The sequence below is a fragment of the Ixodes scapularis genome, unplaced genomic scaffold (genome assembly GCF_016920785.2).
Source record: "Ixodes scapularis isolate PalLabHiFi unplaced genomic scaffold, ASM1692078v2 PGA_scaffold7__128_contigs__length_106722199, whole genome shotgun sequence".
NCBI lineage: Eukaryota > Metazoa > Arthropoda > Arachnida > Ixodida > Ixodidae > Ixodes > Ixodes scapularis.
The window spans coordinates 59,842,066-59,858,754 of record NW_024609882.1 but is presented as its reverse complement, the minus strand read 5'-3'; the positions used below and the strand labels follow the sequence as shown (position 1 = coordinate 59,858,754).

The 16,689-nt window shown below is 46.0% G+C and overlaps 2 protein-coding genes across 2 annotated transcripts in view; one reads left to right on the top strand and one right to left on the bottom strand.

Moving 5' to 3' along the window:
* The window catches only part of LOC120844770 (ruvB-like 2), a 54,908-nt gene extending 39,813 nt beyond the window's left edge, over positions 1–15,095 (bottom strand). Inside the window, exons 1-4 of the mRNA XM_040216715.3 lie at positions 15,057–15,095; positions 14,527–14,637; positions 9,857–9,998; positions 3,650–3,779 (exon numbers count right to left, since the gene is read on the bottom strand). Coding sequence (XP_040072649.2) covers positions 3,650–3,779; positions 9,857–9,998; positions 14,527–14,637; positions 15,057–15,065 — 392 coding nt within the window. The 5' untranslated portion in view covers positions 15,066–15,095. The remainder of the gene's footprint in view (positions 1–3,649; positions 3,780–9,856; positions 9,999–14,526; positions 14,638–15,056) is intronic.
* Positions 15,096–15,302: 207 nt separating this feature from the next.
* LOC120844769 (nurim) overlaps positions 15,303–16,689 on the top strand; it is a 28,292-nt gene continuing 26,905 nt past the window's right edge. Inside the window, exon 1 of the mRNA XM_040216714.3 lies at positions 15,303–15,557. Within this exon, the coding sequence (XP_040072648.3) occupies positions 15,419–15,557 (139 nt within the window). The 5' untranslated portion in view covers positions 15,303–15,418. The remainder of the gene's footprint in view (positions 15,558–16,689) is intronic.

Below are 16,689 nucleotides of genomic sequence, written 5' to 3'. Positions count from 1 at the left end.
TCCGAGCTGTTCTTCAAGCCATTCAGACCGCCGGAATCACACTCAAGCCGTCAAAGTGCCAGTTCGCCTATGACGAACTGAAGTTCCTTGGCCACGTGGTTACTAACGAAGGCGTCCGCCCAGACCCCGAGAAGACTCGCGCCGTCGCGGCATTTCCAGCGCCGACAGATAAGAAGGCCGTGCAAAGATTCCTTGGACTTTGTGCCTATTATGGACGCTTCGTTCGGGATTTCGCAAAGATTTCCGCACCACTTACGAATCTCACGAAGGACGCCGAGAAGTTCGAATGGGCCGAGGAGCAACAGCAGGCATTCGACGAACTGAAACGACGACTCCAGACTCCTCCTGTGCTTGGACATTTCGACCAGGATGCGGAAACAGAAATTCACACGGACGCAAGTAACGCGGGACTGGGCGCAGTACTAGTCCAAGTGCAAGAAGGCATCGAGCGAGTCATCGCCTACGCAAGTCGGACATTGTCCAAGGCGGAAAAAAATTACTCCACGACTGAGAAAGAATGCTTTGCGGTCGTCTGGGCAATAACGAAGTTTCGTCCGTACTTGTACGGGAGCCCGTTCCGTGTAGTCACGGACCACCACTCGCTCTGCTGGCTTGCGAACCTGAAGGACCCGTCAGGACGCCTCGCTCGATGGAGTCTTCGACTACAAGAGTTCAACATGACAGTGGTCTATAAGTCAGGCCGCAAGCACAGCGACGCCGACTGCCTGTCCAGAGCCCCCGTCGAAACCCCTTCCGGCTGCAGCGACGACAATGACGACGAGTGCTTCCTAGGAGCAGTGAACACCGACGATATGGCACGACGTCAATGGGACGATCCTGAGCTGCGCGCATTAATCGAGCACCTGGAAGGGGGCAGGAGTACCGTGCCACGTGTCTTCTCACGAGTACTGCCGACCTTCGCCATTTGACAAGGTGTACTCTACAAAGAGAACTTCGGCGACAACAACACACCGTGGTTGCTGGTAATCCCGAGTGACCTTCAAGAGGAGATCTTCCAAGCCTGTCACGACGACCCGACATCCGGACACCTCGGTTACAGCCGGACACTGGCCCGTATTCGTGAAAAGTATTACTGGCCGAAGCTCCACAAGACCGTCCACCTATACACACGATCATGCCACGAGTGCCAGCGACGCAAGAAACCGCCGACGAGGCCGGCCGGACTTCTGCAGCCCATTTCTCCTCCAACTACACCCTTCCAGCAGATCGGAATGGATCTACTTGGTCCTTTTCCGCCTTCGACGTCGGGGAACCGCTGGATCATCGTCGCCACAGATTATCTCACGCGGTACGCCGAAACGAAAGCCCTTCCTTCAGGGACTGCTGTGGAAGTCGCCAAGCTTTTCATCGAGTCCATCGTCCTCCAGCACGGCGCACCCGCAGTTCTGATTACAGATCGCGGATCTTCGTTCATGGCCCAGCTGATGCAAGAGATCCTTCGTCTCAGTGGCACCGGCCATCGTCGAACCACTGCATACCACCCGCAGACCAACGGGCTGACCGAGCGACTCAACAAGACAATCGCCGATATGATCTCTATGTACGTCGACGTAGAGAACAAGACGTGGGACGAGGTGTTGCCCTACGTCACGTTTGCCTACAATACGGCGGTTCAGGAGACCACTGGATTCACCCCTTTCCAGCTGGTACATGGTCGGAAGGTAACGACCATGGTGGACGCAATGCTGCCCCATGAGCCATCTGACAATGAGAGCGACGACGCCCAGGCGGTTGCTCAACGTGCCGAAGAAGTCCGCCAGCTCGCCCGACTCATGATTCAAGACCAGCAACGCGTCGACGCGGGCCGCTACAACCTTCGTCGCAGGGATGTTCACTTCCAGCCCGGAGACAGGGTGTGGGTGTGGACGCCCATCCGTCGCCGCGGCCTCAGTGAGAAACTGCTGAAACGGTACTTTGGACCATACAAGGTACTTCGTCGCCTCGGCGAGCTGAACTACGAGGTGATGCCCGACGGAACAAGATCATCACGCCGCCAACCACGACCTGAAGTCGTCCACGTCGTGCGCCTGAAGCCGTACTACGCTCGATAGGACTGTGAATCTTATGTGTTTCAAGTGACTCTTTAGTTTACCGTTCTTTTTATGTGCTTTGTTTTGTTTTGAAATGCATCGGGGCGATGCACTTTTTAAGGGGGGAGTAATGCCGCGCGCCAAGTAGGCAGCGCGGCCGCAGCCTAACGGTTATCGCGCTTGCCTCCCACGCGAAGGGCCAGGGTTCGATTCCTGGCCGCGGCTATGCATTTTTGTTAACACTGTAATGTGATGTTCTGGTGAAATCGAGAACCGTCTAGCTGATTCGAGGTCAGAATTTTCTGCGCGTCGAACCTTCTACGTCGAATGCTCCAGAAGCCAATGTGTGTACAAAAGCGGCTCCGCAGGCAAGCCGGAGTCAGTTTCGCTCCAGCGTTCGACTGTGCTGCTACGCCGACTTCGACGCCCGCGACGCTCTGTTATTATCTTTGTTCTCCCTTTATTTTTTGGCACAAGTTCGCCACATTAGACGTTTATTTCTTCCCGTTTATTTCCTTTTATTTTGGTCACCACCCGTGACAGTATATACCCGTATACACTAAATACCCGACACATCTCTGAACTTTCTGTCTAAAGCATGACCCGCAGGAAGTGTTCTTCTGCTCATGAAAACACAAAGATTGACAACGCATCCGCAAGCACCGATGCAGGTGCACTAGCATGAAGATACTATAATACAATTATCGTCAAATTCATAAGCAAGAGTTTCAAATTGACATACGTGTCACAGCAGACTCGTGTTTTATATTTAGGTTATAAATAATGCTGTCTCAAACAGCACTAATTCCACTGATATCGCCGTGTACGAAACTGCACGCCGAACCAGTCACGCAAGCAGCACGCACCATGCCCTTGCTGCAAAAAGGGCGCTCAAATTATATGATATTGTTGGCCCCATTTTTGTTGGCGAGAGCAGCGACCTACTTCCAGCGTACGGTGCGCACAATTATTTTTTTACTTCGCCAGAAGCAGGCATGTTATTGAAAACGAGCAAGCACGCGTATGAAATGATGCCACGCCGACGTTGAGGCACGCAAGAACACTTCATGCGGTTCACGCCTAACTCAAACTTCCCACACAGTTCCACTGAATTGATCTAGGTCTCTTCAAGTGGTTTCCGAGATTCTCTATTTCTGGTCACAACTCAATCTAAGGGCTCTAAGAATTCTAAAAAACCATAGATTAGAGGAATATGCGTCCAATTTTCCCACTAAAAGCAAGATCAAAGATCAAGACACAAATGCTTTTGTGCCGTTCGGTGCAGAAACCAGAGAACACCATCGGACGTGCAATAGCCAATCGCAAGTGATCGCTTCCCATGTGCAAATTGCACGCATTCGGGCGAGGAAACAATCGCTCGCAATTGGCTGTTACACACCCGATGGCGCCGTTCAATTTCTGCATTGAATCGCAGAAAAACAAGCACGAAGTGATCTTTGACTTGGGTTTCCTAGAATACTTAGAGGCCATCGATAGAGTTACGACCGTAAATAGACGATCTCAGACACCTCTATAGCACCCCTTAACAAAAGACTTCTAGGGTTTCAAGTTGACCAGAAAGTGGAAGGGGACCTCACTTGATGCGGACACCAATGGACTTCCGGAAAGCCTGCATCAGGGCCTCCGTCTTGGACATCTCGAGGGAAAAGATCTCGCTCCCCGATATCGCCGTAAAGGGAGTGTCCTGACCCAGGGCCTGGGCCATGCCTGCAAGCATGCGTCGTCACACAGGGTCAGCGCTATTTCTCGCTCCGCCACTGGACCAGGGTCGTAAAGTAACTAATTAAAAGCACCACGTTACCTGGTCTACAAGTCGAACCGTCGTAATATTTTGTGTTTTGATGGGTAGCAGAGTTTAGGGAGCACTGCCGTAGGCAAAACAAACAATGCTAATAAATAATTAGATTGTAGAACTCTGCTCCGGAGTAGGCTCCTCCATGTGGTTTCTGGGGCGGGGAGGCACGTGCTGCACATTAGGCGACACTATCATTATTAGCTACCCTTCCTCGCGCTTTTGGGTGAACAAAATGAACAAGGCCATTACTTGCGTCGTATTGTTTCAGAAAATAGCTTGTTCCGTTAATAAAATGCATTCTTGCATTGCTGTCGGTATTTAAACATTTAAAATCATTGCTTGCTAGACTTCCAAAGAAATCTCCCTGCACGCACGATGCATTTTGGTAGATTCATTACAACTCGCCGACAAAAGAGATCTTTACACAACTACTGGTGCGTTGGAGGGCTCTTCTGACGACAAGGAGGGGGATATTGGACGATTAAAATGACAAAAGGGTAAAAGACGAAAACTAAATTCGTGAACTTTCAGGTTAAGAAATGGACCACAACAACCCTACTTACCTAGCAAACATAGTTTGGTTAATTCGGCTTTCTGGGGAAGCCAGCACTGATAAGAAAAAAAGTATTATTTCTCAGTCCCACTGATGGTCGAGGACCTTGGGGTCCATAAGGCGCAGGGCAGAGAATATTAATAAACACTATTTAAATTGCGACTAAAATTGTGGTTTGAATCGCAATTTAAATCAAACAAGAAAATTTAATTTGAACCTTTCTCACAAAAATAATCCCAAAAATACTTCTTTATTTAACATTTGTCTATCTTTTGATGCTTTTGATGTGCATTTGCTTAGAATTTAAATGAAAAAATCATGGAGCAATAAAGGTGTATATAAGGCTGAACACGAGCAAAAAAAGGTGCTCTTCTGAATAAATCTAGGCATTGATTAAAAGTTTAAAAGGCGCGAATTGAACAGGACGAAAAAAGACACACATAAGACACAAACAAGTGCCAACTTCCAACTGACTTAATGAAACACGAAACACTGTCACGCTGTCGAACCCCATCGCCTAAACACAAGCAGCAAGATAAAGTTCCTACCACTTGTCACATGCAGCCCTCAAGAAACACAACTTCTTTGTTTAGCAGATGAAGGGATGGCATGCTTACGCATTTGTCAGCCACTTTGTTTATACAGAAAGTTTCGATTATCTCCCTTTTCATTTTCTCAATCCCTCTCTTAAGAAACCTTGTGCGCTCTAACAAAGGTTCACACCCACATCGTTAGGCTTAGCAGGTCGTGACTTCTACCTTTTTCGCCTAAATTGCATCTAGCAACATAAAAATACTAAACAAAAAAATTTATGGGAAAAACTGTTTTTTAAGCATGTGTCCACGTTGAGCTCTTTTTAAAAAAATTACTTTTAATTTCATTGTTTCTTTAAGGGGTGACACCACCTTCATGTCTCAACTTTTAAACCAGTTGCTCAATATTGAATAAATTTGAAGGGTCTGTTCGTCTCGTTGCCTAAATGCACTACGAAATTTCATCTCCGTAGGACTATTTTCGAATAAGCTACAGGGGGAGGTACACAGCTATAGGGCTGTGCGGCTGAAGTTTTGCCGCGCATTCGCAGCGCCACTCCTCCCCCTGGTGAGGCGCGCCGATACTTGTTAGAAGTACGAGGAGCAGACGACCCGGGAGGCTGGTGCGCTTGTCGTGCTGACCTCGCGCTTCGTAAAGTAATGTACCGAATGCAAAAGGTACCAAATGTCACAGCATCGTATTAAACAGAAAGGTATCCACCTCCTGAAAAGTTTTGTTTGGTTCCTGGGAGGTGATTCAAGAAAGATCGCCAGAAGCATGAATCGCCAGCTGTGCGGAGGACAGGTTTAATTATTGTTTCTCTATCTTGTCGCGTGATTCAGTAATGCAGCTACGCTTGCTTGTCGCATTTAGGGACTTTTCGTAGGTCGCACGCGAGAGCATGCAGGAGTTTTGCGTTGATTGAGGGCGGTATAGCTGGCGCTCGTGGGGCCCGCAATCCGACACTGAGGTTCTACGATAAGTCCCTAATATAATAGCTACGATGGTTCCCCATGGCTGTCTACAAACGAAACCCGAATATGCAGTTACCATATTTTTTTATAAAAGCCTTTAAATTTGAGAACCAAGTTCACTTTGCTTGCCCGCCCATTTTGTTCCCCGATGTTAACAAGAGAAAGCGGGTAAGCGGCAACAGACTTGGGGGAAAATTAGGCAGATAATCGTAGCCCCTACTGCGTACTGACTCGAACGCATAATTGAACAGAAATTGACGGCTGTATTCAAGTTTGTTTATATAATATTAAAATAATGCAGTTAGCCCACAACAGGTATAATTACTTTCCAAGGGCCTCTCAAAATTAGACTAGAACATCCCTGGGTCGACCATTTTGAGCGTGTTGGCAATGTTAGATGTTCCTAATGTAATAGCTAGGAGGGTTCCCCGTGGGTGTCAACAAAATAAACCCGATTATGCAGTTACTATTTTTTAAACAAGTTTAAATTTGAGAACTCAGCTCACCTTGCTTATTAGCCAATTTTCCATTTTGATAAATTAGTGGAGACTGGGTCGAGAAAACTAGAAACATGAACCGTGGACAGAAAGAAGTATCTCCCATGCACGGTTGATATTTCTAGTTTTTTCGCCCCAGTCTCGGGCAACTCATCCAAATTGTTAATATACACACCGGCTCGCCTGCACTCTCACAGTAATTTCTATCAATTTTGTCCCCTGATGCTTACAAGAGAAGGCGAGTAAGCAGCGAAAGACATGAGGGCCAATGAGGCAGATAATCGTAGCCCGTATTGAGCACCGACTTGAGCGCATAGTTGAAAAGAGATTTACACTGACGGCCGTGCTCTAGTTCTTTTTTTTTTATATTATTAAAATGATGTAGTTAACCTACAACAGGCATAATTACTCTCCAAGTAACTCTACAACATCAAACCAGGACATTCCTCGGTCAACCAATAAGAGTGTATTGGCAATGTTAGATGTATAAATTGAAAGCAAAATAAAGAGGACGAGGACAGGGCACGTCACAAAGGTAAGTAACTAAGCACTCATGACTGAAATTTAAAATTAAGTAATCTTTTCTTGCAGAGAGAGAGAATGAAGGAATATTGACGATGCTCTCCTGGCACACAGACTCAAGATATATCAAGTTTAATTGTACCTAAACAGCAAACAAAACAAATAAAGACGCAAAATGTTTTATTTGTTGTGAACCGGAACAGTCTTCAAAATTATCATTCTGCGGTCACATAAAAATACGTGAAAAAAAAGGGGACGCTTTACAACACAAATGCAAGTCGATTAGAAATCCCTCTCTTCACTAATAAAATTAAATGTGGGTTACTGACGCACGCAGGCACATGAATTGCGATTGTACCGCTTTGACGGCAGCGACAGAGGCGCGCAAACACAGCAAGGTGTTGCGGCACTTAGTAATATATATATATTTTGTTGGACCCGCTCAAAATAAAAGCGGAGGCCTTATTGACGTACCGTTTTGGTTTTTTATTAGAACTTGACCCAGTGTTGCGATCAAGCTGTACGTGCCTCGTCATTAACTTCATTCGGATGAATTGGAACTGGCGCGGCATGCTTCCATCAGCCGGTAACTCCGAGAACTGACTTAGTTCAAGGTGTGTATGCGACAGCGCAGCTGTGCACGAAAAGACAATTAAAACAATATTGCATCCTCATCTTTGTCCGAATAGCCCTGACTTTGAAGAGCTAGCGAAACCATAAAGAAAAAGAGCATTTATCTCGAGGCGGATGTTACAGCCGACGCTGTCTGGTACTTGCGAGACATACTTCGCAAACAACAAATATTCCTATGCCTGGATTATTTGCTCCACCCCGGAGACCTAACACACAGGCAACCTTTCTTTGCGAAGGTTTGCCTCCCTAAAAATGATCACAGTTTTTTAACGGACAGAAAGCTTTAACGCGGTGCCCGCCATTGCAACTGGCAGCGCGATGGGACGAGCCGGACGAGCAAACGGCTAAGTAGGGCGAATTCGGACCACGGCGCAACGCCACTGGTATTGCTCCAGCACGCCCCCTGGCCCAGCCGAACGGTCCCATTAATGTAAGTCGCCTCACTTGGCAAGGAAATCTACCTTATAAAATTGCTGGAGAATATTGAGCATTTCTAAGCTTCATCCTTAACTAGAACATATGGTGGGTGGGGCTATCTATTTTTTTACCTTAAAATCCGTGTATTTTCTATGCAAAATGTCATTTTGAAAAGCATTCCACATAATGGGGCATTTTCTCCTGATCACAACTCTACTTTTTGGCAATAAGAGCTTTATTTAAATAGAAAAATAAATATCTAGCCCCCTTCCTCATTAAATTTCAGTTCAAAAACATCCACAGCAAAGAATACATTCACTGATTCATTGAAACTGCAAAAAAATTAAACTAGGAAAAACCTGTTTGAAATTCCCACATCACTACATTTGCTTTTACTGGCGGTGGTCGCAATAAAAAGCACCAAGAGCGTAGGTGGTGCCTTCTGCTTACGCCCAACCTTGAGTGAGTCTGAGCTTAAAACGCTTTCTTCGAGTGTCATTTTGTTGTTGGCATGTGGACATTGATTGTGAAATGAGTGAGGAATTGGGTATGCTTGCAATACACGAACCAACATCAGCAAGTGTGGGCGGGGCAAGCATCATCGAAATACAAAGCAGACAAACCTATGGGACGTTCTATAAACAAATGCTGGTTTTAGTCAGTTTTTTGGTCAATCAAGGTGGGCTTTTCGATGCTTGGCCATATGCATAGCCTCTTCTTTGTGAAAGGTGGACTTCTATGGCGTTCTTGCGCAAATAGAGTTTACTCTCGAACAAAGATATTTAATGTACTGAAACTGTGAAGAACTGCTCTTTCCAACAAGAGTATGATCATCATTCTAGGGCATACCGGTGCAAAGCTACAGCAGTTCGAAAACAGGAAACAGAAGTTTTACGCTTCAAGAACATGTGAAACAGCGCGAATATCACACGGACAAGAAGGAGGAACACACAGGACGAGGCTCGTCCTGTGTGTTCCTCCCTCTTGTCCGTGTGATATTCGCGCTGTTTTTCAAAATGATTTCATACCAACTCGCCCAACTTTCCATTCTAGTAAAAACGTGATTTTGCATCGTCGGCTTACCGAAAATGCTTTACTTCTCCGTAAATGCTTCAGATATTGCAATAAAAATTTGCAGGAGTATACACCATTAGTTGTGGAACCACAATACAGAAAAATAGGAAAAATATTTTTTTTTTTTCTAAAAAAGTGCAATTTTAAGGTAGTGTCCCCCCTTAAAGGGATGCTGAACCAAAATTTGGATTCTTCAAAACACGCGGCAAAAGCGTGCAACGGGATGCTACAAACACAAAAACTTCACTCATACAGCGATATCTCGAACGGATGACCGTATTTTTCAAAAAAGAAGGCGCATTTGGCAGAAATGTTGACGTCATGTTTCTCCAAGAAAGAGAGGGAACGACCTCGTATCTTCTCCACCTTGCTGTCTTGAGGGAGCGAAGTGAAGAGAGGAGGAAACGAGATAGGTTGACGTCACGCGCCTCGTCAGCCTGGTTCAATCTCGACCTCTTTTTCCAAAAATACGGCCGTCCATTCGAGATACCGCCTTACGAGTAGTGTTGTAAGGATTGTAGCGTCCCGCCTACATCTCCTGCATTGTTTTTTTGAAATCCAAATTTCGGTTCACCATCCCTTTAACGGTCAATGTACAACCCCCAGTTTCTGCAGAAAACATGATCCTTTTAGCGCCCTCCTCTCCTAAACTGAGAGGGGAGCAAGCTGAAAGGTGGAGAGAATATGGGAAAGGAGGTAGTCAGGAAAAGCGCAAAGCATACGGCAGCCTTTAAGATGAAACTAAGTATAGTAATGCTAGACATGAGCCCCCTTTTCGTCCTCACCCATGGCAATGGCAGTCTTTCCCGTGCCCGGTTGACCGGCGATGAGGACCGCCCTCCCGGCGATCTTGCCTTCCTTGATCATCTCCAGGATGATGCCAGCTGCCCGTCGGGCCACCGTCTGTCCCACCATCCCCTGGGACACCTGCGAGACAGCGACCACACGGACAGATGAATGCAACCATGCCCCCAAGCCAGGCAACAGCTTGCGCCACCTAGCTGGCAAGCGAGAGACAGCTTGAAGCGTGACTAAGCAGTCACACAAGGAACAGCAGGCCTGGTCTCGGTTGCCGCAAGAGTAGAATCCGACATGACCCTCAAGGAGCGAGCAGAAGTATTGTTCACAGACAGCTCGTTGCTAGTGCGAGCGGAAAACGAGGTTGTTCAGCGATGAAGCAACATTTACGGATGAAAATTAAATAAAAGAATGTTAAACGTCATGTGCTAACGAACCGAAAAAAAGTGGATCCTCTTTTAGGAAGAAAGTGCCACAGTGAAGCGAGATCGGACACGGGGTAAAATTGTCGTCGTCGGCTGTTTCACATAGGAAGTCGTCAACAACACGCGATTTTATGAAATCTAAAGTTGATCTGCTGCCGTACACAAGCTGAAGTCTACTGGCGAATGAAGGAGCACTTGGGACAAGCTAATCAGAGGCTAAGAGAGCTCTCTCTCGCCACCCAAGTATTCATGAGAAGCTCTCACCAAAACGCTGTTCAATTCTGGACTCACGAACGGGTCTAAACTTTCTATATAGCCGGTAACACTTGCCAAGCAGAAAAATGTGACATTATGTTCGATCACCGGCCAAGAAAGCTCTCATTCTCACTGGGGGCCGTTTAGCCGCAAGTTACCCATGTCAAATGAGCAACAAACCTTTGCTTAGTTTTCCAACTGCGCCTGGGATGATTTCTGTGGGAGCGACTGCCCTCCTACAAAATTGTTTTGGTGCAACTAAGTACTCAATACTGAACACCATTTTTGAACTTTGAAGCCTGATTGCAGCATTAAAATGTCATAAAACTTTGTACCCTTTTTTTTTTTTTTTTTACGGGAATCAATTTTTGACTTGTAATTTCAGTAAGGAAAAACCCACTGCTAAGACAGACCTGCGAAACTTACATTTCTGCTGCCTTGCAGCAATTTTACACTGGTGATGCAGGGTCACACGAACAATTAACCAAGGCCCACATCAGACGCCACAATGTTCCCAGAAATATAGGGATTGCTGGCAAGCTGTTCCCAGCATCCACGGGCTGCAACGCAAATTGCTCAAATCGAGTCCGGCTCGAAACGGGTGAGCAACTCCAACAAATCTGAGACCTTAGCAGCCAATCAGGGACAATATTTTTACATGACCCCCTTTGCGGTGGTGGTGATGCCAACTACGCACAAGGTTTGAATATGTCACGCAACGATTTTTGGTCTTTCAATAAATACCGCATAGATTTATTCTGTGACATCCCTAACCTATAAAACACACATTCGATTTTTTTTTTCTCCACACAATGGCAGAAAAGGTTAGAAAAAACGAGCGGCATTCATTTCCTCAACTTTCAGCCAGAACAAGCGGCCACATGATCTGGAGCCGATTACACGCCGCCAACGTTTATCATAGACACCCGCTGGAGTTGGCAAAGGACAGGACACATGCTTGAGTATTACATTGTTGAGATTGCGCTAATCCCGTCATTTCAATGATGGACACAAACCACTACCCGAATGCAGGTTGAGGTATTGATTGTCACGAGCACAAATCGAATGCTCGGGCAGTGCTTGTGTCCACTGTATGAGCTGCATTGTCGCTGTGGGGTTCGCACTGTTGATAATGCCAACAATGTAATCCCCACAACTTTGTCGCCAAGTTTTATAAAGGAGAGACTGAAAGAAAATGACCACTCTTATCCTCAAAATTATGCGGCTACAAAGAAGCCTCTTGCTCAGTGGCGTTGCGCGCGAGTATACTTTTCTCCCGCTAATGCCAGTAAGCCTGTAAGAAACATCCCTATCCCCAATGCCGTCGCACAACCCCATCAACTTGGTTCTGGTTCGAAATTAATTGTTTCTGCAACTAAACGGTTGCAGGAAGCTCAGTCAGTATTCTCAGAAACATATAACAATATAAAAACACATCGCTAACGAGTAAGCTTGCATTTAAATTTTGAAAGAAAACAGAAATTTTAATGATAATGAGACATAGCAATTCATTTCAGCAGTTGCCGCACGTGAATGCAGGAAACCCGTGCTGCTGCTAAAAAATTACCATGTCTAAAGCTGGCCGAATATAGAAAACTAAGCAGCTTGAAAACCCCGAGAGTTGAGGACAAAAAACGGGACAACACACACAGGAGTCTCAAATACAGCTGCGACCACTTCCTTGTTTATATAAAACAACCCCCAACCGCCCAGCTTCAGATGCAGGAAGTCAGTCATCATTACAGCATCCCACAAGTTTTCCCCTCTCTCCCCGACACCTGTTCACAACCTTGAAAGGCACAGAGACCAGCTTATCCTAATCCACACTCATCTCTTGGCTCCCTAGAGAAGGTACATCTGGTGAAAAAACAGTTAAAGGGACAATGAAGGCAATTTCGGAGACCTTTTTGGCGATTGAACTGGGTTCCAGGCACGTCTCAGGCCACGTTGCCCAAAATTCAGCCGAAACCGGCGCTTGTGTGCCGCGCAAGTCAATTAAACAGTCGCGATAATAATCGTACCGGGATCGACTGGGGCGACGCCCCAAGAGTTGCGGGAGAAGCCAGGAGAAGCGGAGCTCACGTGACCGATGCAGGGCCAACAAGCGCGACGTCACAAGAGACGCGTCAGCGATTGGTCGAAACGAAAAACGTGCCCTCGATCACGTTTTGGTTCGCGATTTTTAGAAATACTGTTCTAATTTCCACTTGAATAACCATCAAAAGTATAAATCGGACCGGAAATAATTACTAAACCGTAAATAAAGCAGCATCATTGTTTTTTTCTTTGCTACGCTGGACGCGAAACCGGCAGCGAGCAACTATGGTTAAACAAAATAAAATTAAAAAAGAACATGGTACTCGAAAGATTTTGCAAAATGGTAGCTGTAGATGGCTGTTCTAACGGTCGACTGAAGACCAGTATTCGTTCGGGCGACGCTAGTTTTCACGTGTGGGTTTCTGTTCGTGTTCTTTGACTATGAAAAAAGGACGTCCGCGGAGGAATTGGATCCCGGGACGGCGGGATTGCTGCCGCTTTCCCCTCGGCATCTCCCCCGCGTCCGTCCTTCGGCATGCGGGCCGCTCTTTGCCGGCTGGGTGGTCTTCGTCGGGTGATGGCAGAGGCCGCCACACACATACTCCCGTTTCGTTGGTGTTCGGTCACTCAATGGAAGCTTAAACTCGCTCGCGAGAGCGGCATTGCCGTCCATGTTGACAGATTCGGCGAAACGACTGCGCCACCGCGCTGCTATAACCCACCGCTGTAACCAGAGTCTCGATCTCCTAAATACTACCGATACAGACTATTCACACTTGACGTCACTCCTACGTCACCTCCGTTTTCGGAGGCCCAGAAACAAGAATGGAGATTGTTCAGTTTCGGTTTCTTTACGTCTTTCGTAGGCACATAAATATGCGTCACAATTGTCTACAAAAAAATGGGCAGCATGCTATGTTCCCAAGAAGCATTAAAACACCATTTAAAAAAAATTAAATAAAATCGTCTTCATTGTCCCTTTAAGGCACAGGCAAGCTTGTGTAGGTTTACCTATTTTCTAGACCACCTGAGACTTCTTCCACCCAGTCTCAGGTGGTCTAAAAAATGGTACATCTGGTGTTCCTATGCCCCATAATGCACACCTCCTGCGTCCATAGGCCTAGGTTTCCAAACAACAACAGTTGATCCAACTTTCTACATTGCATAAGCAAAAAAATTTTTCATTATTTGGTACCCACACCTTTAAGAAATTAAAAAAAAAAAAAAAAAAAAACATGCAAGTGATTGCAACTTGACCCAAAAAATAATTCACAATGGGAATAAAAGAAAGAGAAAACGGGGCAAAACCTTTTGCAGCCCCAATGGCTCGGAGGCACAGCGCCGGCCTACGGATCCCCAGGTGGCGGGTTCGAATATCTGCCAAGGTGCTCGCAATCCGACGGAGGCTTTTTGCGGAGAAGGTACCGTGTAACCAATCTTTCGGTTGCATGTCAAAAGATCCCCAGAAAGTCCAAATTAATCCTCAGTCCACCGCTAGGGTGTGCCAGACGCCCTTCGTTGGTTTGGCATGTAAAACCCAATAATTGTACTTCTTTTCTTATGGGGCAACTCCAAAAATATTTTTGTTGCCTCGTCCACAGGTTGCTTATATACAATTTGGTTTACTGCTTATTTTAATAGCTTCAATCAAAATTATTTTAGCATTGTCACTTTCTTTCGCTAATACTTTTGCGTCATTCCAAACGGGGGCACAACCTCTGCATATGCTCTAAGGTTTTGCCGAGTTTGAAGCCACAGCTCTTATGCTCCGCTATCCGGTCGTTAATGCAACGCCCAGTTTGCCCCACGCACGAATTCCCACACTCGAGAGTCCCCTTTGTTTCTAAGTATCGGGTTTTCAAGAGGTTCACCAGCTCGTCTGCATATGTTTTCTGCTATTTCGAACTCAGCAGCTCATCGAACTAGCTGAAGGAACTCACCGCCCTAGGCTCCAGGGAGTCATCGAGTCCGAGGCCCCGGATGTGCGAGTGGGCTCCGACCCGCTCGATCCTCGTGATTTCCCGGACCTCCTGAACTTTGGCTGCAGCCGCCTTTGCGAGAAAGAAGAAGCGAGCTGACGACACGAAATCAAAACGTCGCGAATACTTGCCCGCCTACCGTTACAACGAAGGTGCAGACGGAAACATCAAATGAGACGTCTCTGTATGTTCGAGCAGCGAACTTGATTAACGTTCAGTCAGACCGAACGATACTCGTCATTCCAAGAGATTTTGAAAATCGTCAAACAAGTCCGCGCAGCTCACTTGACTCACGACCACGTGAAGGCGATTGACGCCGGTGCGTATTGTCCGATTACTACTTGCGTAGTTAATAAAATTAAACTAATATTGATGCTACGTAGTCCAGAAGATATGGGGAATTTTATCGGTCAGTGTTTCGCACAGAAATGTTGCTTTAAATACGCTTTGAGCGCGAATAATGTTTAAAAAACAAGGGACGCACAACTTACCGACGCCATTTTGAACGCCGATTGCGTCCCGCTGCGCCCCGATTCGGCAGCTTTGTTATATTTTGGTTGCAACAAAATTTAATGTTCGTGTTTGACAAAAAAATTCCTATTTTAGCTTGTTTTCACTATTTTCTTATACAATTTAACGTTCAATTTATTACTTTATATAAAATTGTACCTATCAGCGGTTGGCTGCTCTCCGATACCGATAGTTGACAGAATTTGAAGGAATCCACATGAGCAGCCAATAATATCCGATGTGATCCAACCCTTCAGCTGTTCGCACAAAAGCTTCAGTCTCAAAATGGACAGGTGACGCTTTGAAAACAGATCCTCCTTCGAGCTGGAATCTCAACGCTCCGATGAAGTTCCAACAACTGGCCACCCTCGCGACGTCTGGGGCTGTTGTGGTGTTCGCTGTTTACACAGTCAAGCTCCTCATCACGTTTCTCTCGGATCTGGAAAGCGATCGTGAGCGACGGATTTCAGCGACGCCCAATGGTAAACAGTTATTTTGGCGCCCGCGCATAGCGTTGTTTACCCCAAGGATTATGAACTTTCACGCTGTCACGTACTACGGCGTACAGTTGATGGGATGGCTTGCAACATTTCAAGCGCGTACCGTCATTAAACATAGTGACAGAACGCGGAAGTTCATTTGAACCTTGTTGCTTTAGGTGGTGCCATATAACTGTGAATGCACTCGCTCCGGACTAGTGAGACTTGTCCGAAGGAAGGATTTCCGAGCTGGAAATCTTCAAATACGCTCTGGATCGATGTATAACATTGAGGTACGGTTGAGTGTTCGAAACAACCATGCTTATCCTATCAGACTTGTACGTAATTCGTTACAAGTAACGCAATTACTTGCAATTTTGTAAGGGAATAATCACACATTTTACAAAGTAATTGTAAAGTAATTTCCTTGTTTATTTACGTAAGGGAATGATTGTAGTCCGTTACAATTTCGGTTTCATTCACGGGGGAAAAAAAGCAAGATTATAAAACACCGACAACCAAAAAAACGTGGGAAATATGATGTACCAACTGGCCCATCTAAGCATTTTATTGCAAAAAACGTCATTAAAGTTTTTTTTTTTTTTTTTTTTTTTAGTAAGGGTAGGTTTTACCGGAATTACGCTGTCAACTGGCGTTCTTCAGTTCAGATCCTAAAAGCCTTTCTTCACGTGACGTAAAAAACAGTTTTCAGAATCTGATTTTTTTTTTTTTTTTTAATATTGTGGTGTTCGTATGTTTAGACAGCCTTGATGCTAGTGCACCTCACCGGGTGACTTGCCGTTGAGCAGTAGATGAGAAATTTAGCTGGTGCAGTACAGCTGCTAACCTGGGGTTTTTAACGTGCATCACGCAGTAGTGATTACACAAACACGTGCCGGTGCGAAACTCATCCAGATCGAAACGGGCGGGGTGTGGCATTCTAATCCAGGAGGTTCTGCAGCGCACGCTTTCATTCCACGCTCCGAGCTGAGACACGTTAGCCCACTCGGCCACCGTTCCCCCTGGTTCTTTGCAAATTGTAACTCATCAGCTTGCTTGCCCACGCAGAAGGGGGAAGCAGACTAATCAAAGAGCCGGGGTCTCGGTGCAAACAATATTAGGCAAACTCCCAAAT